The 25,880-nt window shown below is 42.7% G+C and overlaps 1 protein-coding gene across 1 annotated transcript in view; it reads left to right on the plus strand.

Annotated features, from left to right (window-relative positions):
- The window catches only part of DCDC2 (doublecortin domain containing 2), a 240,623-nt gene that overhangs the window by 192,614 nt on the left and 22,129 nt on the right, over positions 1 to 25,880 (plus strand). The window contains exon 8 of the mRNA XM_004712474.2: positions 14,969 to 15,069. Within this exon, the coding sequence (XP_004712531.1) occupies positions 14,969 to 15,069 (101 nt within the window). The remainder of the gene's footprint in view (positions 1 to 14,968; positions 15,070 to 25,880) is intronic.

Here is a 25,880-nt window from a genome sequence, read left to right on the forward strand (position 1 = left end):
GCAGTGACACGAAGGGATGCTTTCCTTTCAGCTCTTGTAGTTGCCGAAAGGTTAAAAATGCACGCGCATCTGTTTCTTGTCTCTGTAGGGAAGCAGATTCATCTTTATTTTGAATAGCACAGTGATGATATGACCGCCCTACCTCAGCAGCTCTGCGCTCATATTTTTAGGCAATAAAATTCATAAGGGATAAGTGAAAAATAATTGAGAAGCATTTTTATTATTTTTTTTGCTCGAGCGTTTGTTATTGCTTCGCTGTGTAATATACACTAAAATGTCTATTCATGATTCAAAGGAAAAAAGATTAGAGTTGAATTTGAGTGTGGTGTGCATCCAAGCATTGGATTTGATCCTTAGCGTAGTAATTGAATGAGCGCAGTACTGTGCTGTGTATCAAATTTCTCCTGGCTCTTTAGTGTGTTTGCAGATGGCTTCCATTACAGAGCTTTTAGGGCAGGGGAAAATGTGAACATCTCATTCTCTTACTTGGGGCAGATGTGTGGCTGTCTGGAGGTGGTGGTGGTACTTGGCACTCAGTAGGAGGAGCGGGTACTAAGGAGCAATGAGAGTGCAGTGGTTAAGCACTCGCCTGCTACCAGAAAGGTCGATGGTTCAAACCCAGCAGCCACTCCATGGGGGAAAGATGTGGCAATAAAGGTTTACAGCCCTCCAAACCCCATGGGGCGGTTCTATTCTGTCCTATAGAGTTCCTATATGTCAGAATCAACTTGACAGCAATCAGGTTAAGAAGGTGGGTGAGAGGCGGAGCAACAGTCAGGGAAGGAAAGCAGGAGTTCTGAATGCAGTGTCACTAGCAGGTGGAACAGAATGTGTCCCTGGCCCAGCAGGTGTCTGCAGGCATCAGAGAGGGCATTTGGCGTGCCCACAGCTCCAGCAGAGTCCCTAGGTGGCCGCAATAGTTCCCAGTTCTCATCTTCCATGTGAGATACTGGAGTTCCATTCCCAGCCAAGGCACCTCGAAGGTAGCTGCCACCTGTCTGTCGGTGGAGGCTTGTGTGTGGCGACGATCCTGAAGAGGTTTCAGCAGAGCTTCTAGACTAAGGTGCTATGAATAAAGGCCTCAGTATATACTTCCGAAAACAAGCTAATGTAATGGGTTACATCGTTCTGGACTGGACAGCATCTCACTGCATTGTGCGTGGGGTTACCTCTATGGCAGCTGAAAGCAATAACATTGCCCTGATAGCCACTATAGATGATATACATATGTATGTATGTATGTATATGTATGCATATGTATATATATACATACACACATATACATTGACTTCCTACTAGTGCTGTCACAAATTACCATAAACTTGGTGGCTGAAATCAAGACAAATGTCTTCATTTACCACATTCGCTGGAGCCCGGGTGGTGTAGTGGTTACGCAATGAGCTGCGATCCGTGTCGTTGGCAGTGAGAAACCATCAGGATATCCGAGGGAGAAAGACTGTGCTTTCTACTCCCGTAAACAGTGACAGTCTCCGAAACCCACCGGGGGTCGCTGTGAATCAGCATGACGCCGTGGCAGGGAGGGCTCAAAAGCTGGGCTAGAATGAGTGGGGCAACGTGCGGGAGTGAGAGTGCGGGTCATGACTTCGGAGAGCAAAGTGTTAGTTGCTCTGCTAAAAGTCACTGCCCTCGAGTCCAGGCCGACTCCTAGTGACCCCGTCGGGCACGGGAGAACTGGTCCCCGAGGGTCCAAGATTGAAATGTTTATGAGAGTAGCAATCCCCGTGTTTCTCCTGCGGAGTGGCTGCTTGTTTCAAACTGCCGACCGCGAGGATCTCGGTCCAACGTGTAACCGCTAGGCCAACAGGGCTCCAGGTGCTCTGCTAGGGTGAGGCCTTCCAAGACGAGGCGCCCTTCCAGGATCACCCTCTTCCCTACCCGTGGAAGAAGAGTGCACCAGGGCTTACTTTGAGGCGGCGTTCAGGCAGTCTGGTATTACACTTACTGTGTGCCACATTACAGAACGTCGACTGATCGCTTCTCGGCCTTTTGGCTCAGATCAATTATAGAGAAAATCGAATGGCTATGACTCTTAGGCAAGGAATAACTTTATAAGGAGTTGAATATTGTATTAACATGTATTAAAAGGGAGGTTAGAAGACATTTCAAATATGTGCAGGTGATTGTTGGCATACCCGGTGTTCTCAGATGGGCAGTCTATGGCAGTAAGGGTCACTTACCTGTTGGCATTGGGGTGATGAAGACCAAATTCTCACAATGTTTATGAACACCCTACGTGACACTAGCACTACTTCTGTATCCAAGTGGCAGGTACACACCTCTGCCTCAGGGGCACCTCCCCTTTCTTGAGCCGTGATTAGCATGACTGCGGTTGCTATAGCAATAACTACACGGCAACTACGCTTAATTGCCATCTTGATCTGACTTCACCAATTGACTGTGAACATTTAAATGAGCAGTAATAGGAAAGGATAGAGGGGTAACGTTTTGAAGTGTTTGAATAAGATTGCCCTTGGTGGGAAAACGCAATACCTTAGCAAATACCTTATGCAAATACCTTATGCAATCTGGCTTTGCATGCAAGTGTTTAGACTTTTACCTGTTTTATTTGGGACTTCTTCCATGGAATGCATCTTCCATCCCCTCTACTCCACCCCCCCCCTTCCCCCCAGCACTGATTAGCACAGGGAGAACATATTTTTTTAAAATCATTTTATTGAGGGCTCTTACAGTTCTTATAACCATCCATAGATCACTTGCAGCAAGCATATTTGTATACAGGTTGCCGTCATTATTTGATAAACATTTACTTTCTATTGGAGCCGTTGATGTCGGCTCCTTTTTTATCCTCCCTCCCCCTCCCAACCCCCCAGTGGCCCCTTGATAAATTATAAATTATTATTATTTTCATATCATAACACCGACCGCGCTGCCTTCCTTCCCCCATGGTTTCTGTTGTTCATCCCCCTGGGGGTAGGGTGGACTGTGGGATGGTTATGTGTTAGTCATTTTCTTCTTTCTTGTACTCATCATTATTAGATCCCCATTTCCCCCCAACCTCCCCTACCAGACCCCTAATAAAACATTAATCCAGTTACTATCTCTATAGATTGACCTATTTAGTTTTGATTTTACATCGTGCTTAGGACAATGCCAGATAGAAAATAAACACACCAGATATACGAGTTATTTTTACTGCCCATCTTTCTCTAGCCTAGGTCAAGGGAATCTTTTTCCCCTGGAATTTGAATCTGGAGTGGAATGACCCATGAAGAATTTTCCCACGTTTGGTAGAGAGCCAGGAAAGCCTCAGTGAGAGGTATTGATACCATCGACTCAGACCTGCCTATGTTTAGGGACAGAAAGTCACTGTAACTAGAAACTCCTGGACGGTGAATAACAGCAAGGACACTGGAAGAAATGATCACCCACTCCTTGCTCTCTGCATCCCCAGCCAGCCTAATCCTGCAGGCAACCTAATCCCTGCAATGGCCTCTTCAGCATTTGTCCAATTCTGCATCTCGTCCTCAACAGTCTTTCCAAAATGTGCCACCCTCACCTTTCTCTTGCTTCTTGTTGCCTCGCTCCACATCTTCTTCTTCCTCCTCTAGTTTTTCTCGGGAGAACGTATTCTAATCGTATCACTGAAATTCCTTCTAGTTGCAATTTGGATCTCTTTGGCTTTTTTGGTCTGGTCTGAATGATTTTATTCATTTTCCGTAAGGCCTTATTTACTTCGGAGCATGTACAATGGTCTACAGACTTGACTCTGGATGAAGTAGATAGACATACAAAGTCTATTACAAATAGCATTTCTAGGCAAAGCCAAAAGTCTTATGTTTATATAATACTTTATGTGGTTGGTTTGATTTAGCAACTATCTCACAATCTGTTAGGTAGTTGACGTCATTTTAAGCACAGCACATAGAAACATTACGGACTATGCTTGGTGGTGCGTCCCGGGGGGTGCAGATGGTGAAGGTGATCGGCTGCTAACCATAAAGTTGGAAGTTCTGGTTCACAAAGAGGCATTTTGGAGACAAGGTCTGGCAATCTACTTTCAAACAAAGCAAGCAAGCAAACAAATGAATAACCAAGCAGAAAACAGCCCTGGAAAACCCTAAGGAACTCAGTTTTTCTCTTGAAGCACATGAGGTTGTTGATAGTCAGGATCAACTTGAGGTCACCTGGTAATCCTTACGGCTGCAGGAGCTTGGCGTCTAGTGTAACCTACCCTATCCTAACCTAACCTATTGCCACCAAGTCCATTTTGATCCTCTAGGACAGAAAAGAGCAGCTCCGTAGGGTTTGCAGCTGAGGCTGTAAATCACGACCGAAGCAGAAAGCCCCATCTTTCTCCTGAGGACCAGCAGGTGTTTCCAAAGTACTAACTCTGCAGTTAGCAGCCCAAAGGGCAGCGCATTATGCCGCCAGGACTGGAAACGGCAATATGCTTGCCTCCTGTGTTGCAGATAATGCTTTTAATTTATTTTTTAATGTGTATCCCACTATGCCACTAGAGACCCAGAGGTAGGGGACAGAATTGGCAAAATAAATAAGATGGAAGTGTGTGTATAAGACAGGAAGGATGTGATTAAAATGGTGGGGTGTAGCAGGGAGCTATTGGCGCTGCTGGGTTGGGAGGTGGTAAGGATGAGATCAGAGACAGTTTTCACAGGCGTCCCTCCAAGCATGATGGCCTTCTCCAGGGACTGGTCTTTCCTGAGAATATGTCCAAAGTACATGAGACGAAGCACCATCCTTGCCTCTAAGGAGCATTCTGGCTATATTTCTTCCAAGACGGATTTATTTGATCTTCTGGCAGTCTATGGTCCCTTCAGTGTTCTTAGCCAATACTGTCATTCAAATGCATTGATTCTCCTTCAGTCTTATTTTATTCAATGTCCAACTTTCACATGCATATGGTGCAATGGTGGGGTAGTGGTTTGTCATTGGACTGCTCACCATAAGGTCAGCAGTTCAAAACCACCAGCCACTCCACAGGAGAAAGTTCGGGCTTTCTTCAAGCATAAAATGTTAAAGCCTTGGAAATTCACTGGGGCAGTTCTATTCTGTCCTGTGTGGTTGCTATGAATCTGCGTCAGCTTAATGACTGAGTTTGGTATTTTTACGCTACACTGCCATCTTTTTTTTAAAAATCAATTTATTGGGGCTCATACAATTCGTCACAATACATAGATCAATTGCGTATAGCTAGATCAATTGCGTATAGCACATCTATACATTTGTTGCCCTCATCATTCCCAAAATTCGCTTGCCTCTTGGGTTCCCGGAATCAGCTCATTTTCCTTTTTCCCCCCTCCCCCTCCCTTCCTCTGCCCCCCTCCCCCACACACCCTTGATAATTTATAAATTATTATTATGTCTTATATTACACTGCCCGATATACTGCCATCTATTATGAGGCTGTCTGCTCTTGTAAAGATTTGCACTCTGGAGTTGCAATGGGTTGCAACAGACTCAACAGCAGTAGGCGGATAGCATCCAACGTGTGCAATAGCATTACGAAACATTTGCAACGTAATTAGGTTTACCCATATGTGACGCAGAGCCACAAAAGAAGCACACAATGTTGGGGGAAAATACATTGATGGACTTCGTGGTGCACGGTCGCCACGACCTTCAATTTGTAAAAGAGCACGTGCGTTCTCTGCGGAGCGCTATAAAGCGCCACATGCGAATCTGTGCATGTCTGTATAGAGACACTATAGCTGAATAGAGTCGGAATAGAGTAAGTAACCAGCCACAGAAGAACAAGCACAGAAGTAGCAGCTGGACATTAAGTTCATAGGCACGAGACACAAAATGGCACAGTGTATTTTCTTTATATGTGCTTATTGAACACCTTTCCTTGGTTCATGTATGTTAGATACAATTGGACTCGGTGTGTTTTCATTTATATGTATGATGGATGGTTGATGATAAGCATAAGTGTGATTTCATTAATGTCCAGAGATTATATATGGCTAAATAATTGTGTACAGGTGCCAAGTGGGCAAGGGGTGGACTGAGGTAGTTAGTTTATTGTGACAACCTGGCCGATAAGCACGAAGAGATAAATGGCTTGGGGAGCCTCGCCTTTCTTGTCTCTCGCTCTTTGATCATCGGACCAGTGTGCAGCTGCCTTGCTTGTTCTCTGGCTCAATTTGCAACTACACTACCTGTGGGACGCCTAGCCTGTCGACTAATTATATATACATAATGATATATAATATAATGGCATATATTATATAGAGAATTATTAGCATGCTGGTTTTGTTTCTCTAAAGAACCCTGTCTAACACAGCAGGATAAGCTAATCAAAAAGGAATATAATCTTAGAGCTGCATGACCTGCTCTGTGAGGACAAGGATGGAAGGCAAAGATCTGTGAAGACCAACCTGGGGTAAATAGTGCTAGGGGATCGCTGGCAGTGGAGGCAAGTGCTGCCCCCATCAGAAGGGTTTCCAAGGCTGAAAACCAGGGTCCCCCAGGGAAGAGGTCCCACCGGGATGCGTGTTTTCCTTCTTCATCTTCAGTGCCTAGCACAAGGACCTGGCTCAGAGTGGAGCATCCATCTCTTCTTCCTGCCCTTCATCTGGTGCCTGGATAGTAACACTCTTGTGCCTTAATGACCTCCCTTAAAGTGCTGGCCTGAATGAAGTCACACTTGCTGGTTTCACCGATGTGACCAGGACTTGCAGACTAGATCGGGACCTGGTCTTTGCATTTGCCTTGGCATCCCAGTTCCCAGATGGTAGCCTGGACCTTGACAGACAACACGTGAGATCGCACTGATGATACCTGCTCACGCGGATTCAAACATAGATGCACAGCAACAGAGGCCAGGCCACTAGTGATCAGGCCACTGTAGTCCCTGCAACTCAGGAAGGCAGCCCAGAGAGTAAGCGTCCACCTGGACTCAAGCACATAGTCTAGCGTGCTCACTGCCCAAGTGCCCTGAAATGTGGAACCACAACATCAGGTGTAGGGAGTGGAGGGCAACCCCGAGGCACAGTAGAAAAAGAGAGATCCAATCTGGTCTCAAGACACTGGTACAGCCCTCTAGAAGTGATCTTTTCAGGGAAGACCTTCGGTGTCTAGTGGAGAATCCATAAAGCAATGAACCAGGAACCATCTTCTGTCCAAAGATAAACACCCCCAAAGAAAAGGAGCAACAAGGCAAGTGTGAGCGGAAGGAGACACTTTATTGCTGTTGGAGCTTGGCAGGCCCCTGGGCTGCACCAGGCTCACTGGATTTCCCCAGACCAAGGCTCTGCTCCGTGGCTCTGGTTGTGGCAGTCTGTGAGACAAGGCAGTTAAACAGGGGCTTGCCTTTTGCCTTACATCTCAATGAACCCATCTGAGGACCTACTTTGTGCACGTTTCCTCTTAGGAAAACAGACTCATGAAAGGGAAAGTCTGCTGCCAGGCACGTAAGTGGAAAGTTAAATAACCCATATCCCCGTGAGACTTCTCCACAACATGTTAGGACCATAAAAAACAACCATTTCGTAATTCCCAGTGACTTTGATACAGGAGTTATCACTACATGTTTCCCAATCAGTCAATAACACCAATAAAATCTAACCTATCCATTAGCTTTTACTGTTCAGTATCCTACATTAATTACAGTATAAGAGGGTAAATAAAAAAAGCATTGCTACTAGGGTTTCAGCTCATACATGCGGGGGTTTATTCTAAGTAAAACACACATTTAAACACGTCTTCGTGACTACTGGATGGCTGCAGACAAGTTCTGTCAATCATATAATTGTCTCCATCTCCCTTAGGATACCTTCACCTGTACACACACACACACACACACACACACACGGTACATTTTATACCATGGTGAAAAACAATATTGAAGTCAGAACTAGTATCCATTTTCTTTCTTCCTTCTTTTTTTTACCAAATTGAAGTAGGTATTTTCCTAACTCATTGAAAGTTTGTAACCAGTTGAATGGGGAATGCTGTCACAGATAAGACAATGGTTTTTAGATGGATAAAGCATTTTAAGGAAAGTCAGGGCAACATGAAACTAGAGGAGTCAAGAGAAGGAAGACTGTGGACTTTAACAATGAAGAAATTATGGCCGAAATCCGGACATGGATGGAAGGAGATCATAGAATAATCGTTGATGTGATAGCTGATAAAGCTGTGAAGCAAACACCTTGGATCCAGCAAACTTTAGCAGGAAGGTCAGATAACTCAAAGAGCTGACCTCTCCACTGGTTATTTAAGCAAGATGGATGGATCATAAAAATAGTCTATGGAATACATTGTAATCGATTTGCCAGCACAATCCAGAGAGCTAGGTCCAATCAAAACAGTGATTTCCGAGAACTGCTGGGCCAATTCAATGTAAGGCAGAGAGGTCAGCTCAGAAGGTTTTGTTCTTTAGTTTGTTGTTGGGGTGGGGAGGGAGCGATTCCAAATGAAGACTATTGATAGATTTTCTTGAAGGGTCCAGGATTACGATAAGGGCTAATTAGGAAGAATTTTAACGAAAATGGAAACAAACAAACAAACAAACAAAACAACCACCCTGCACTGGTGAGAAACAGGCCAGGACAATTATGCCGAGAAATTCTCTTTTCCATGTTACTGACGCACCTGCTCGGTGGTTGGTGGTAGCAAGGGTTGTAGTAGGAGATTTCAGTGAGAACCCTTACCCCATCCACCTTGCGCCCCTGATATTACCACTCCGGACTTCTTTATGTCTCTGAAAACCAAGGGGAATTGAAAAAGGAACACAGTGTGGCTCCCTCAGGTACCTGCACTCCCATTTTGACGCCGTATACCTTGAAGTGAGCGGAGTTCTTCTGAGAGATGCAAACACCACTTTAAGAAGTGTATAAACCTAGATGGAAGCTATGTTGAGAAACAGTAACTTTATATGAAGATCTATTTTTTTCAAGACACTTTTCTATGATTTTGTAACAATATTTTTTACTTACCCTCTGACTCCCTCCTCTAAGTTTCATTACTTTCCAACACACCGTTGCATGGGAAAGGTGCATGATATGATTTTAACGTAAAGAAAGACACCAAAAAATGATGAAAACTGTGTGTATTAGATCCCAGCTCAATGAATGTGTGAGTGTGTGCGGGAAACAGAGCAAGAGAGATGGGGATCCATCAATGGCAGTTTTCTCTAGATCAGAGGATTAAATGGATGTTTATCTTCCTGTTTTTATAAAGTGAACATGTGTTATGTAATTAATTTTCATGAGATTAATACACTTTATTAAAAAAAACTATATGCCCTGAAAGTCCATTTACCTTACCCTTAATTTTGTATAATGTTTGCAGCGAACCTTAAAATCCTACTAGGCTTTCCTGATCACAAAGTAACTATCAGGCTGTTTGCTCCCCTGAATTGCTCTCGGACCTGCCTTTCTTGCTTTGCACCCTTGAAGACGTCTTCTGTCTCTCCGTTCACTGATCAACAGAACCTGCTCCTCTCCTCAACGCCCGCCCCCCCAAACGTTTTTTATCTTTCTTTTCTCTGTCTGTGTCTCTGTACACAATGTTGTGCTTTGTTGAGTGTCTCTTTGCTGTTTATATCCTCATAGTGGCCATTTTCCATTCCAGTGCCCTTTCCATTTTATTTCATTTGTTGTTATCGATCTTATTCCTCTCCTCTGGTAAAATGCTTATTCTACGAGGGATCTGCAAGGCAGCCATAGCTCTGCTTTGCTCCAGTTAAACATCTCATTGAACGCGAGCCATAGGACGACACCGAGTTATTATCCCAAGGCCCCTCATGATGGGTTCTTCGTAAGCAAGGGCAACACTTGAACGCAAAACTGCCATCTAAAAAGGTCAAGGGCATGGGTCAGAGCCACAGTCCACTGAGCCTGGCATCTGTCTCTGAAGCTTGACTCAAGAGACAACCTGTGGATCAGCGGGAGGGTTGCCGCTTAAGCTAATTTCAGAGGGCAGAAATCAATGTCAAGCCACACTAATTTTCCTTTTTAATGCACCCTGGAAGTCAGGTTTGATAAATCATCTAATCCTCTTTTGAAATCGGTTCCTTTCTGCCTCTGTGAATTCTGAGTTATGAACTACATGGGTATCTAAAGCAGAATTCCGATTCTATTGTTTCTGCCTATACTTTCAGCGAGGCCATTGGCGATCCATTCGGGAGACCGTGTTCCGTTTCCAGTCAAGGCACTGCATGCGCGGTCACTCCCTATCTGTCGGGGGCGGCTTGCGTGCTTGCTGTGATGTTGACCAGATTTCTAGGTGCTTGCAGAGCATGGTAACCTGGGAAGAAAAGCCCGCTGATCCACTTTAGAAACATCAGGCAATGGAAACCCTGTGGGGAACAACGGGCTGCTGACTTGAGTCGCAATGAATCGTAAGGATGGGGCAGCCCCGCACAGTGTTTCCCTACGTGGTGCACAGTCACCACGAGTCAGGGCCATTTCAATGGCCGCTCGCACCACCGCCACCGCGTTGAGTTCCAAGTTCCCGAATTTGACGGTGAAACGAACAGCAGCTTGCTTGATCCCACTGACTCCAATTTTAGAATCTTGGCTCACTTCCTCTATTTCTTTCTCCTTTAGGATAAGATACAAAGGGGTCTTCAAAGAGTTTGTGGAAAATTGAATGGAAAGATAATGGATTTTTTCCCCATGCTGTTTTTAAAGCTCCATTGTAATTGTAGCATCGTTTGCCAGTACCTCGAATTGCCCTTCCTTCCACTTGTTTTGCTCTTTCAGGTACAGCGCACAAACTCCGTGTGTTTACCCTAGTCCTACGTATATAACCACATCGACACATTCTCTGTTTTGCTACTTGCATTCTTTTTTCTGATATTGCTGAACCCTTGGTTCCAATTGTATTTCAGATCCATGTGCCCAGTTCTAAGACATGGCAGGGGTTATAGTCTTTGGACATGGTGTGGGCCATGTTCTTGCAGCAAATTGCTATTTTTTCACACAAATAATGTGTGCACTGCATGTTTTTGCATACCATGCAAAGCCCAGGCACATTGGCATAGTGGGTAATGCATTGGGCTGATAACCAGCAAGTCCAGAAGCTTGAACCGCTAGTGTTTCTTTGGGAGACCGAAGAGGATTTCTACTCACGTAAAGACTCAAAGACTCACAGGGCCGGGTCTTTGCTGCTGGATAGCATTGCCATCATTCAGAATCCACTCGTGGGCTGTGAGTTTGGTTTTGAGTTTGTACCTAAGCATCAAACTCTTTGCTGTCGAGTCAAATACCAACGTATGACAACGCCACAGGACCGAGTAGAATCCCTCCCCTCATAGGAGTTCTAAGAGTGTAAGTCTTTATTGAAAGCATTCTGCTTGTCTTTCTCTTGTGGCGTAACTGGTAGAATCAAACGGCCAGATTTTGGGTGAGCAGGTGAGTGCTTAACTACCATGCTACTAGGATTCCTAAGTATGCCACAGCAATATCTATATCTATATCTTTACATATTGATTTCTATTCCAATATTTTGATCTGCCCAACAGATTTAGTGTTAGGCCTTTGTCCCGGTGCCTATTGATTTGGTTTGGTTTTGAACCCTCACTCACCTACCCTCACGTTACTAAAGCAGCCTCTTTCCTGGGAAGGATTCCTTCCTGGCTCTGCGACATGCTTTCTCCAAGACAGGAAGAAATCTCATTTTCATCCCCAGAAACGACCCTCACCAGGGCAGCCAGTCACCACCCCCCTCAGGCAGTGCACCTGTCGGTCTCCTCATCCTGGTCTGAGCAGCTACTAAGGCAGGGGAGGCTGGGGCACTGGAGGCACGCACATGCCACCGTGCCCTCTGGTTGACTGTTGTGGTCGGACTATTTGAACGTTCCATATCATGGACACCGCAGGGTGTGTGTGAGAGCGATGAGCTCAGAGGGGTCACATGCTCCTTGCTCTGATGAAATTGATTTCTTCATAGAGCCAGGGCAGATAGGGCCCATACCACCCTGCCATGTTACCCGGCTGCGGGAGAGTTAAGCACCGTGTGACTTAGGCATGTGCAGGCAAAGACTCCCACCAACCGTGAGACCAGCCCATGTTCAGGCTGTGGCAGCCCTGGGAACAGCCCACCTCTTGACCTTCGTCCAGTCTCCAGTGCAATGCACTTGGACACAGGGTTGCTACAAGGAGCTCCACTGCTCTCAGGGCCAGCTGTGAACAGCCCCAGAACTAATACAGAGTTTCCAGCTGTTTGATTTCCCTGTTTCCTGGGCACTGCCAAGTTCATGACTTCTTGACCATGGCTTGTCCCCTTATTATACAAATATGATTAAAGTAACATTATTGGATTATTGTCTGAGGATGAGTGAGGCTGAATTTCACTTCAGAAAATGTCACAAGGCATGTGCAGTATATGCATGGGCATGCTGTGTCAGAATTTCTAAAAACATATTTTGTCATTTTTTTCATATGTATGCATGGGTTATTTACATAGACGTTTGTGATCATGTGGTGTATCTTGTATACAAGGGACTTCATAAAGTTCATGGAAAAATTCTATTATTTTCTATGAACTTTTTGAAGTCCCTCATTTGTATACATATAGGAATATTTAACTGGAGAAATTCTAATGAGGAACAAAAATTACTTTATATGAGAGTTGATGGCAGGAAATGTTTATTGGGTCAAAAGACTTCATTGAATGACAGGGAAAAATAACAGGTTAGGATTAAATGGTTGTTGTAGATAATCCTCAAAATGAATGAATTCACGTGAACTAATCTAACAGACAGCATCAGCTTTGAGGATGACCATATTGTCTCTGATTTTTAAACAGGATAGTTGAAAAGCCGGCACTTTGTGAAGTTACCAAAAAAGTGATTAAAAGGGAAAATGGTTTTTCTAGGAAAAAAATGACAGCGCTCACCTTTGATCTTCCTCATGCTCATCCTCCCGCCCTCCCCTGTCAGCCACGAATCCTTCTTCACTTTACTTCTTCCTCCCTCCCTTCCTTTCTTCCTTCCTTCATTTTTCGCTTCCCTCGCTCTCCCTTTCCTGCCCCCTCCCCCCTTCTTCTTCTAACTCCCTCCCTCCCTTTTCTTTCTGCTAGTGATGGCTGCTGTGGCCACGCCTACTACAGCACTGACTTCTCACCCCACGGTACCTTATTGGTGGTGCATAGGGCTCAGTCTTCTTATTGGACTCAAAGCAGCTTGAGAGAAGTATCTGTACCTCATCCACAGTGTCTCTATTGTGCCTTACAGGTCATTGATCCTCAATAGATGTGAACCTACGCACCTTAGTTGTATAGTTAATACAAAATTAACATAATAAATGAATGATTGATGTATTAATGAATATGAACACCGAAATAGGTTGTAGCTAAATTAAGATATAAATATCTATCATTAGACTGACTTAATAACTTGAACGATCTGAAATATTGTGAGGTGAACCGTGCTACCTAATTGTTCGTTCGGAAAACTCTATTAGAATCATAAAGTGGGTTTGCAGGCAAAAGATAAAGACATCTTTTCTGGATGGCAAGGCTAATGAAATGTTGCCCTAGATTACCACAGAAGGGGGTGAAGGCTCCGTTCCCTTGAGATTTACAAAAAACGGACAGAGAAAACATCTGTGAGATTGGTGTCAGCATCAAGCCTGTGTCAAGGGCAGTAGATGGAAAGAATGACAAATGGCTCTGTGATCCTTTGATTACTTAGCCCGGGGAGGAGGAATCCAAGAGGGAGACATTAAAACGACTTTGAACAAGTCGGTTGAGCAAGCTGACACTGAAGTCTTGGAAATTTAAGGTGCATTTTATAGTCGAGGAACTTACGTCATAGGTGGCAAAAGTCTGGAAAATACAAGCTATTTATCCTTGTGCATTGTGCTTTGATTCTGCTTCAACATGCGCATTTTGTGCAGCAGCGAGGAGTAGGGGAGACTCTCCCAAGATGCTGCAGGACTGGCAGATATAACACTCTTGTTTTGAAACCAACTTGAACGTCACAGAATAATCCAAGTCCATGTCTGTTCTACTTCTCCTTTTGCAGCCACTCAGATCAGGGCTGACAGCCGCTGGGTCAGGAAATCTGGAGGGTTGGAAAGGCTCCATCTCGCTCATACATTTTAGCTTTAGTTTCTTAGTGTTTTCACTTATACATATATTTTTTCTTTCCATTTTGCTTGTGGAAGATAGTACTTACAAAACACACTCTAGGTCGGATCACGGCCCATCTCATCCAATCAAATCAGTGACAGCATCCCATTAACTAGCCCCCACCCCACCTCCCGCATATGTGGCTCTTTTTGTTCTCCCGCCACACCCTTACTCCCTTTATCTTTTCCTGTCCCTCCCCTCACTCTCTAGCCCCTCTGACCCTGGCCTCATCACCGTTTTTCCAAGTCTTGTCCTTTGGTGTGAAAACCATTTTTTCTTTGATAACGATTGTGCCGTGAAATAGTTATCTTCATGAGATTGACTGACTTTGCTGAGCATCACGTTGTCTCATTTTGTCCATGTCTTAAGATATTGACAGACCTGTAGTTGTTTTTTAAGGATGCATAATAATCCATTGTATGACGGTACCAACATTGGTTTATCTATTCCTCTATAGTCAGGGGTTTTGGTGGTTTCCAAAGAGCATTATTTTGGGAAAGTAAGATTTCTGGAAGTTTTATTTTAAGGCATGGATGACCATTGCTTCAAGAATACGAGAGATGGCAGGTGGAGGTGGGGGCACAGCTGAGACAATAGCTATGTAATGTTTTCTTCACAATATTTCTATAGAGTTGCATTATTAAATCCCTCATTGAAGCATTAGAACAGAGCCATCTTCTGCCATTTAGTTTGACCTCTGGGCCTTTGCCAATGAAAATGTACAAGAATTGAAGGGTTTCAAAAAGCCTATCAATGAGAAGGGAACCAAATACCTATCAAAAAAAACACACCAATTTCCATCAGCTACTTGATTGTCATTTCCACACGGAACCACAAGATGTCACAATTGGATTTTGATTTTTCACTGTGTGTTTCTCTCTAGAGGAGGGCATTTTCAAAGCCGGAGCGGAGAGATCTGAGACGCGGGGGGCAGCAGAAGTCCAGGAAGATGAAGACACTCAGGTTGAGGTTCCGGTCGATCAGGTGCTTTCCACGTCTCTAAAACAATGCATAAACCAATGATTGCTGCTTCCTCTCCTTTTCTGTGTGTTATTTGCTCCACCCTGGCCCTAGGCACAGGTAGTGGGGCTTTCTCAGGTGCTATTCGGCCGAAAGCCCTTAAAATCCAACCAAAGCATCTTTGGTTGTTCTTTCAAAGAAATGCCCTTGGACAGAGCCCTTTCTTTATTATGAAAAATGGCCTAGCTTTAATTAATCGCCTTAGGGAGGAGGATGGGATGGAGTAAGTATGAGATACAAATGGAAGAAATACGATAGGGCAGAGGGAACTGGGTTGGAGTCTTTAATCTAGAAGTAAGTCCTCCATTTAGAAAAGTAGTTTCTTTGTGTCTATGCTTATGTTGCGAAGAAATGCCATCACACCTATTGTGAGTAAAATTCATTTTTCATACAAATGCGATACAAAAAATCCGCTGAATTTGACTTTCTCAGGCCAACAAAACATTGAGCTTTTTTTTTTTTCTTCCCGGAATGAATATACGTGTCTGTGTGTGTGCTTATAGAAAGGCCTGAGTGGTGTTAATTCTGACGATGCAAAGAAGACAAGTCATGCAATTTAACAGTGTTTCTCAGATCCGGAGAGGGGGGTGGGATATAGGCAAGGTGGGGGATTAAGTCATAATCCCAGGCTTTTGGAAAAAGGAAGAGGTCACTCAAGATTGCCCCCTGTCCTCGGACCATTCTGTGACATTTTATTTTCCAAAAGCAAATTTCACAATCCAGTAAATCCCATCGGTGGTCTCCTCAGTTGTGTTTGTCTCGATGGTGAGGCAAGGGAAATTGCTGCTTGAATATTCCACAGGCATTTTCTGCAAGCCTTGCCTTTCTGATGAAAAGCCTAACATGTTAAAAATCACACAGATTTCAAAAAATCCAATTTATTACCCAGGATTAGCTAGAACTAATCATTTTTCATAAACTCCAGTTATAGGTGTTTTTCTCCCCTGAGGGAAAATGGAATTTCAAATCTTCGGTGCAGCTATAATTAAATATTATGTTTTTATACTGAGAAGAGTAATCATCATGTATACATCACAGCTAATAGCCTCAGAAACCGAGACTAATTTATATTCCAAAGTCAAGATGACAAATATCAAGAAAAAAAATCTTAGCATTATTACCAAAAGAGGAATCTCTTTGCTAATCACCAGCTTAACAATTGCAAAATCGAATAGTGTTTCTTCGAGAATCGATTTGATGACCATAAGGAACTGGGGCTGGGAGGGGGCTCAGATCTCTGCTGATACTTGAACAGCCTTAGATAAGGTGTTTGTAGAGGTTTTTTGTTTTTTTTTTAATTTAAGAGTGCTAGCTTATTAAAATGCAACTTTAGAAGGGTCTATTTTATGTTGCATATGGTACAAACAGTTAACCCCTCTGGCTGATAACTGAAAGGATGTGGGATCAAGTCCACCCAGAGGAGGCTTGGTGATCTGCTTCCAAAATGTCAGCCATTGAAAACTCTATGGGGCGCAACTGTACGCTGATAGACATGGAATTCCCATGAGCCAAACTTGAAGGTCCCTGATAGCTCATGTGCAACAGAGAATGATTCAACAGCAGAGCAACATCTGGACCGTATCCATGCCCTGATGTCAGCCTGAAGGAAGCAAAACCGGGTAGCAAACCATCAGAATGACTGTCTTCTTCGACCCTGTGGGCAATAGAGGAGGTATTGTCTAGTTTATTTGGTTGGCATGCAGTTCTACTTAGAAGTCAGGTCTTCAAGTCAGTTTTTCTGAGATGTGATGGCTTTTGTCCTATCCCCGGCAGCTATATTGCAAATACTGGGGAAAAACTAAGTGAGCATGTGGAGAACGTAGTGTAAAACCACTGGCTGGCCCCATTATAATCAGAACAATTCCAGGGATCTTCCCCAATGATGGAAAGAGTTCTGGTGGTGTAGTGGTTACAGGTTGGCCTACTATTTGTAAGGTTCACAGTTCAAAACCATCAGCCTCTCTTCAGGAGAAAATGAGGCTTTCTATTCCTGTTTAGCGTTACCATCTCAAAAACTCACAGGGGCAGTTCTACTCTGTCCTATAGGGTTGTTATGAGTCCACATCTGCTCGGTGGCAGTGCATTTGTTTTTTGTTTATGTTTTTGCCTTCATGATGATGCCTATTGAACAATAGTTATCCATTGCTGTTGAGTGGACTTGAAATCATGGCAACTCCATGTGCAATAGAACAACACGTGGATTCATTGGTTTTTTGAATTGGCCTGCGTGTCAATGCATCTTATGGAGAGCTTCACTCATTTCTACTTTACCAAACACAATGCCCTCTTCTGGCGATTGCTGTTTCCTGATTATGTCCAGCACTATATTGGACAATATTCTATTGTAACCCATGGGGTTTTCATTGGCTAATTTTGGATGTAGATCACCCAGTCAGCCTGTTCATTATGATGATCCTCTTGGTATGTAAAAGATTGGTAGCTTAGTTTTCCCTATTCCAGAGAGACGCAAATCAAACTGACAAACGGACAGACATATGATGGTTATTAAATAATAACAATCTGACCGACATATAGTGGTTATTAAATAATAACAACCATGAATTAAGTGTCTACCAAGTGCCATCAGCTGTAGTAGGCATATTTTATCTCATATGATTGTGATGACAACCGAGAAAGGTAGGTCTTATCATGTTCATTTTGTGCACAGGAAGAACAATAGCTCACATTGATGAAACCACTTGGCCATGGCTACACAGCAAAGGAGTTGGGGTTTGAATTCATGTCTAACTTCAAAGCAGAGCTGTGATCTGTGGGGCAGATATTAAATGAAAGAAAGAGAAAAATGGACAATTAATAACCCAGGGAAGTAAAAATGCCCTGCATAAGATGAACATATTGCAACAGTATACACCATCTACTCTTTAGCTCAGCTATAAGTATACGTATATATACTACTGACTGAAACAGCCATCAATGAATGGCTCTTATGTAAGTTCAGGTTGAAGCTGAAGAAAATTAAAACCAGTCCACAGGAGCCAAAATACAGCCTTGAGTATCCCACCTGCATTTCGATAACATCAGATGATCAGATTTGACTCATTTAACATTAATGATGGAAGAACCTGGTGAGCTTTGGGATGACATCAAGAACATTGTACATGAAGAAAGCAAAAGGTCATGAAAAAGACAGCAAAGAAAGAAAAAAATCGAAACGGATGTCAGAGACTCTAAAACTTACTCTTAATCATAGAGTAGCAAACGCACATGGAAGAAATGATGAAGTCAAAGAGCTGAACAGAACATTTCAAAGGGCAGCTCTAGAAGATCAAAGTAAAATAGTATAATGAAACCTGCAAGGATTTAGAGTTAGAAAACCAAAAAAGAACATGCTCAGCATATCTTAAACTGGAAGAATTGAAGAAAAAGTTCAACCCTCGAGTTGTACAAATCTGGTTAGACCAGAGGATGTACACTGGTACAGATAGCAACTGGAAACACAGGGAATCCAGGACAGATGATCCCTTCAGGACCAGTGGTGAGAGTGGGGATACCAGGAGGGTGGAGGGAAGGTGGAGTAGAAAGGGGGAACCGATCACAAGGATCTATATATAATCTCCTCCCTGGGGGATGGACAACAGAAAAGTGGGTGAAGGGAGACGTCGAAAAGTGTAAGATACGACAAAATAATCATAATTTATAAATTATCAAGGGTTCATGAGGGAGGGACAGTATGGAGGGAGGGGAAAATGAGGAGCTGATACCAAAGGCTCAAGTAGAAAGCAAATGTTTTGAGAATGATGATGGCAACAAATGTACAAATGTGCTTGACACAATTGATGGATGTTTGGATTGTGATAAGAGTTGTACAAGCCCCCAATAAAATGATTAAATTAAAAAAGAAAGAACATTTCTATGGGAAAAAATATTGTATACGGCCGGTAGCATCAGAAAAAGATAGAACACACAGGGTCCATGTACAAACAAAACAAAACAAAAAAATCTCCCCAAATTAGTCAACATTCAACCATTTCAAGAGGTAGCATATGAGCAAGACCATTGGTACTGAAGGAAGAAACTGAGAGGCACTGAACGCATTAGCCAAAAACAGGACCCCAGAAATGGATGGAATACCAATTGAAATGTTTCAACAAGCTGATGAAGCACTGTGCCAGGACATTTGGAAGCCAGCTACTTGGCCAACTGACCAGGAGAGATTCATATTTGTACCCATTCCAAAGAAAGGGTGACTCAGTAGAATGCTCAAATTATAGGACAATATCATTAATATCACATGCAAGTAAAATTTTGCTTAAGATCATCCAACAACAGTGGCGGTAGTACAATGACAGGGAGCTGCCAGAGCTTCAGGAGGGATTCAGAAGAGGAAGCGGAACCAAGGATATCATTGCTGATATCAGATGGATCTTGGCTGAAAACAGAGCATACCAAGAATTCGTTTACATCATGCCCATGAAGAACCTGCATATGGGTCAAGCGACTACACTTGTAAAATGTCCGTGCTGAGCAAATAATCATTGAACCTGGGTTATATGAAGCAGAATGCGTCATCCGGATTGGAGGAATTTCTCTTAACAACCTTTGATACGCAGATGATACAACTTTGCTTGCTGAAAATGAGGAAACATGGAAGCACTTGATGAAGAGCAAGGATTGAAGCCTTTGGTATGGAATACAACTCAACGTCAAGAAGAAACGACTTGTCATAACTGGACCAATAGGGAGCACCCTGACAAACAGAGAACAGATTGTAGTTGTCAAGGATTTCATCTTTCTTGGATCCACAATCAATGCCCAGGGACTCATCAGTCAAAAGATGAAAGGACACATTGTGTTGGGTAGATGTGCTGCACACAACTCTCTAGAGTATTGATAAGCAAGGAGGTGACTTTGAGGGCCAAGGTTCACCTGACCCAAGCCACGGTATTTTCAATGGTCTCCACTGCATGTGAAAGTTGGACATTGAGTCGGGAAGACAGAGAATCAATGCATGTGAATTATGGTCCTGGTGAAGAATATTGAAAGTACCATGGACTGCCAAAGGAACAAACAATCTTTCTTAGAGGAAGTACAGCTAGAATGCTCTTTAGAGGCAAGGACGGCAAGACTTGTGTTGCCAGAAAAGACCGGTCCCTGGAGAAAAATATGCTCAGTAATGTGCTGGAGCAGTGAAAAAGAGGAAAGCCCTCTACCAGATGGATTGACACATGGCTGTACCAGTGAGCTCAGACATCAGAACTATTGTAAAGACAGCACATGAATGGACAGTGTCCTGTCGTACCTGGAGTCGCTGTGGGTTGGAGTCGACTCGATGGTACCTAACAACAACAACAACACAAAGGGTTCCTGGGAGTTGGCATGGACTCCATGACAGCTAATAACAATAACATCTTCTCGTTCCATACCTAGTTGATTGCATTTGGACTGGTTTGCCTTCGTCTAAAAGATCACCTTGTAAGTTTAGTCAAAGGGCCAAGAAGAAGAGAAAGCGTGTGCTGTGTTCCAGATGGTCCAAGGATGTTTGTGTAGGGACATAGCCTTCAAAGACAGAGATGGTGACTCCTACCAGGGCAATCATTCTTAACTGGGGGGCAATTTAGCCTCCAAGGGGACATTGGACAATTTCTGTAGATAGTTTTGGTTCTTCTAATTGGAAGAATGCTATTGGTAGCTAGTGGGTAATGACCAGGATGCTGACAAATATGATGCCCAGTACAGACCATAAAGAAAGGTGATTCGGTCCATTATGCCAATAGGACTGAGACTGAGCAACGCTGCTCTAGAGCAAAGGTCTGATTTGTCTAATGTCTCCCTGTGGTGTTAATAGGAGGTACATTTACTGATCACTACCAAAGAGTTGGACTTCTCTGAGCTTAGTGTTTCTCCCCAAAAAATGCAAGCCATAGTGTGTGTAGGCATCACCTAGCCCTCTTCCATTGCTCCGTGGGAGCCAGGCCTTGGGTGATGTGTGCAAATGTTGATATTATGGCTACTACTATTGTTGTAAGCCATAAAGTCCTTTGTCTTTGACCCAAGAGTGTGTATCTTCTGGGAATCCATGAAACTGTGGCGGGTTAATGTGTGAGCCTGCAAGTGGGGTGAAATTTCACACCTTTTGCAGTTCCTGATATCCTCTACTGATGCCCCCCAGCATGTATGTCTGTGTGCATGTATGTAAAATTATAAATTATATATTAATTATGGAACAGTTAAGAAAGAGTCTGCTCCAAGATGCAGACACTTTCATCTGCTAGGGACAAGTTAATTTTGATGGCTCTCATGCTATTTCCAATCTTTGGGATTGGAAATTTCAGAATGTTTATATTCCTTTTTATTTGGGCAGGCCAAAGTCAAATGCCTTTTCTTAGGAAAGAGTTTGGGTCTAATAAGAAAAAAGATATTTAAAAATGATTTCCCCCATGTACATTCCAAATCATTTGGGGGTTGGCCATAAGCAGTGGAATTGAGTGCCTGATTAATCAACCTCTCATTGTACTGGGGCACTAGTGAGCTATGTGGCTTTATGCTGTGTATATAAACTAGTACTCTTCTGAGCCGAGGAGTCAAGGTAAGCGAACTGCCCCTGCTAAGTAAGGATCAGGCAGGATGATCCACCATCTCCGAAGCATAGACAGATAAATACTTATGAAACAACAGCATAAGCAATTATGTTTGGATTTTGCTTCATACCGAAGGGAGGAAATGATGGGGATGATAATTGTAGAGAAGCTTAGCACTATTTTATAGTTTTCCCTCATCAGTTTGTATTTAGACTTAAGTAGTAAAATAATGAGAAATGCAGAATGTTTTCATCTAAATAGTTCTCATGAAAAGCATTGAATCCAGTACCACGAACATGTACAAGTGGTTGTTTTAATCACAGTTATACATAAACTATTTTAAAACGTCAATTCTTTCATAAAGATTATAGCAAAAATAGTAATCACCTATTACACTCCTCCCCATTCCCAAACCTCAAAGGTAACCAATTTGAAAACCAGTTACTGTTTCTCATAGAATCCAGTACCCTGTTTCTACAAGCCATACATCTGCCCCAACATCTTCATTTGAACACTTAAGAGATAATCTAAGCCTAACAAATGATGGCATATCATAGTTTAATTACCTTTGTTGTTGTTGTTGCCCTTAGAGGTACATGAAATAAGGGAGATCCTTTTAATTATTGCCAGTTCAAATTTCATGAATTTGATAAAACATGGCCACCTGCTTATTTTCACATTTTATTTTTAAAATGTAGATGTTACTAATTAATTTTCAATCTTCATGACTCTGGACCTTAATGATTGCCACACATATGCTTCCTGCATTTTCCCCCAATATGATTTCACAACAGGTTTTTTCTACATCAATATTTAATCTTTCATTAATTTTACTATGTAAGTATTAATCTTAGCTGAGACCTACAGTATACTAAGGTTACATTTCCTTTCAGGTGAAACCATTTTTTGCCTTTCCTCTGCGGGTTACTAACTGCCCAGCATTTTGTTTGATTTTAAATCTGCTCATGGTTTTCTACATATCTGTTGCTAACCCATCTCTAAGTGCTGCTACAACTCTTAATTTATTGAAATAGCCAATCAAATCCAGTACTCTCTCAATTTCATTTTTTCCCTCAAATCCCCCATCTTCTGCCCCAACTCTTTTTTTTTTTCCATTTCAATATATTTCTTTTTTTTTGTTTATTTATTTTTTTTATTTTTTTAACATTTTATTAGGGGCTCATACAACTGTTATCCCAATCCATACACACATCAATTGTGTAAAGCACATTTGTACATCATTTCTCAAAACATTTTCTCTCCACTTAAACCCCCGACATTAGGTCCTCATTTTTCCCCTCCCTCCCTGCTCCCCGCTCCCTCATCAGCCCTTGATAGTTTATAAATGGGTATTTTGTCATATCTTGCCCTGTCCGACGTCTCCCTTCACCCACTTTTCGGTTGTCTGTCCCCCAGGGAGAAGGCCACACATAGTTCCATGTAATCGGTTCCCTCTTTCCTACCCATTCTCCCTTTACCCTCCCTGTTTTGCCACTCACACCACTGGTCCTGTAGGGATCATCCGCCCTGGATTCCCTGGATTTTCAGTTCCTATCTGTACCAGTGTATATCCTCTGGTCTAGCCAGACTTGCAAGATCAAATTCGAGTCATGGTAGTGGGAGCGGGGAGGAAACCTTTAGGAACTAGAGGAAGGTTGTATTTCTCATCATTGTTACATCGCACCCTGACTGGCTCATCTCCTCCCCGAGACCCCTCTGCAAGGGGATCTCCAGTCTGCCCCAACTCTTATCCTGGTATCTTTCTTTACCAGTTATTTTGAGGAAATTTCCTTTGGTTGATTGCATTCCATGTCATTCTTAGTTGCACTGTCCTCACCCCCTCCAAATACTGGAGCGCCATCTATTTGATTATTTGAGACTTGACGTATTGGAAAATGTCCTTTTCACTCTACTCAGACTCAACTACGAGTATGGTCAGGAATGCATGTTTAGGTTAGAAACAATTTCTCTCAGGATTTTGAAGATTTTGCTCAATTGCCTTTCCCATCCGTAGTGGGTCTGACTCTTTCTAATGAGCGATGCTTCTTCTCTCTGGAGCTTCCAGGGTTCTTTATGTGTTCCTGGGGTCCTGACATTTTCCTGGTGATGTGCCTCGGCATAGAGAGGCTAGTGTGCTTCTTTGGCCCGGGCAACTCTTGTCGGAACTGGGCAACGTCTCTTGATGGGGCAACTACAGTCTGGAAAGTTTTGTTTTTCAGTTGTGGAAAATGTTATTGAATTATTTCTTTAATTATTTTTTTACCTCTCACTTCTTTACTCTTTTTCTGGAACGCCAAGTATTTGGGATACGGGACTTCTTTTCCTCTTCTCTGATGGCCTCTATTTTCCATCTCTACGGATATATACATTTTTCTATTCTCTGAAAGATTTCCTTCACTCTCATCTTCCATCTAGTAATACGTTAGCCATCATATTTTAATATCTAAAAGCGTTTCCACAATCTATGAATGTTACTTTTTATGGCATCTATTCTTGTTTTTAGAGGAGCCCTTGTGGCACTCTCAGGTAAACATTGGACTACTAACTGAAAGGACGGTGGTTCAAACCGCCCGGCTGCTATACAGGCGAAAGATGAGGTTATCTGCTCCAGGGAAGATTTAACAGCCCCGGAAACCTTGCACAGGGTCACTATGAGCTGGACTAGATTCAATTGTAGTGAGATTGATTTTTGAGTATTGTTTTATGGATGTGGTACCGTCCCTTACCTCTCTAAGGATTAATGACATTTTATTTAAAGTTTTTTTTCTCTTGAGCTCCTTATTTTTATATGTGCATTTTGATCTCTGTTACCATATTATAGGCTTTCCTTGGTTGTCAGGTTTGATTTCAGCGTGAAGCATTAAGAGAAACCTACATACATAGTCAGAGCTCATCACATGGGTGTAGTTCCATTGCAGGGTGATTGGTTTTAGGCATTGCATTGGTAAATCCCTCCAATTGTCAGAATAAGCTGTTTGTTTTTTTCTTCTGAGATGCTGTGTTTCTTCAAGAAAGACATTTTCCATCTTTTGCCGGGGGAGTTTAAACCTGGTTGTCAGTATTTTGAGATCTGAATACAGGAACAGGAATGGAGAGGAATGGAGAGCCTCCCCAGTAAGAAACGAGCTTTAACCTTCTTGGTTTCGTTACAGTGCAGTGAGGCTCAATTCTCAGCCATGTTTGGGTCCAGTTTTTCTATAGTTCTGCTTATTCCACCCAGAGAATAAGCCTATATTTTCCAAGGGTAAGGAAAGGTATCTTGGGGGTCTATCTGCTTCTTTTAATATTTTGAAGCCACTTCACCTATTTTAGCCACATTCATGCCCCCTTTCTCTAGCAATAAATAAAACTTTACTTTTAATAGTTTTATAGACATACAATTAATACAATTCCATGAATATGCAATGAAGCAATTGTATACCATTCCTTGGCTTAATCATACTCAAAAGAGCTGTGCAGTCATCACCACAATCAAATATTAGGACATTTTCTTCTGGTACTCATTATTATTATCCGCCCATTTCCTCCCAGCTTCACCTGCCATATCCCCAAGAAACCATTAATCCAGTTGCTGTCTCTGTAGCTTTATCTATTCTGGATTTCATACTCAGACAAAACATACAAAAATCGAAATAAAGTAGAGATAAATCTCAATATAAAAGAAAGCAGATAATAGTAAAAGCCAAATTAAGTTAAAATGGGGCAAAAGGGAGCACAAAGGCTAAGGCATTAAAGTTTAACTTAACTACTTCTGCACTGGAGGAATCCAGTATATTATGTGTTGGGCTGCTAATCCCAAGGCCAACAGTTCAAAACCACCAGCTGCTCTGTGGGAGCAATATGAGACTTTATACTTCCATAAAGAGTTAGAACCACAGAAACCCACAGGGGCAATTCTACTCTGTTTAATCAAGTCACTATGAGTCAGAATCAACTTAATGGCAGTGACTTTGAGTTTTTTTGACACCTGCATTAATGCATGAATCTACTTTCAAAGATACTCTGTCTGTTGGATAGCAAGCCTATTCACATAGCCTTGAATAGCTTCAATAGAGAGGATTCATCAGACACTTAATTCATGTCGAGACCTTACAATTGGAAATTTGGACCTTCACTATCACCCATAGCTTTCTGCAAATGGGGTGCTCAGAATTTAAGCTCAAAAATAGTTCCCTCTTCTGGTCTTGGATTTTCTTCTTTACAGTCCTTGGATCATACAGGCTGGTGTGCTTCTTC

This window comes from Echinops telfairi, unplaced genomic scaffold, assembly GCF_000313985.2.
Source record: "Echinops telfairi isolate 266 unplaced genomic scaffold, ASM31398v2 ScPeMD7_5868;HRSCAF=6743_0, whole genome shotgun sequence".
Taxonomy (NCBI): domain Eukaryota; kingdom Metazoa; phylum Chordata; class Mammalia; order Afrosoricida; family Tenrecidae; genus Echinops; species Echinops telfairi.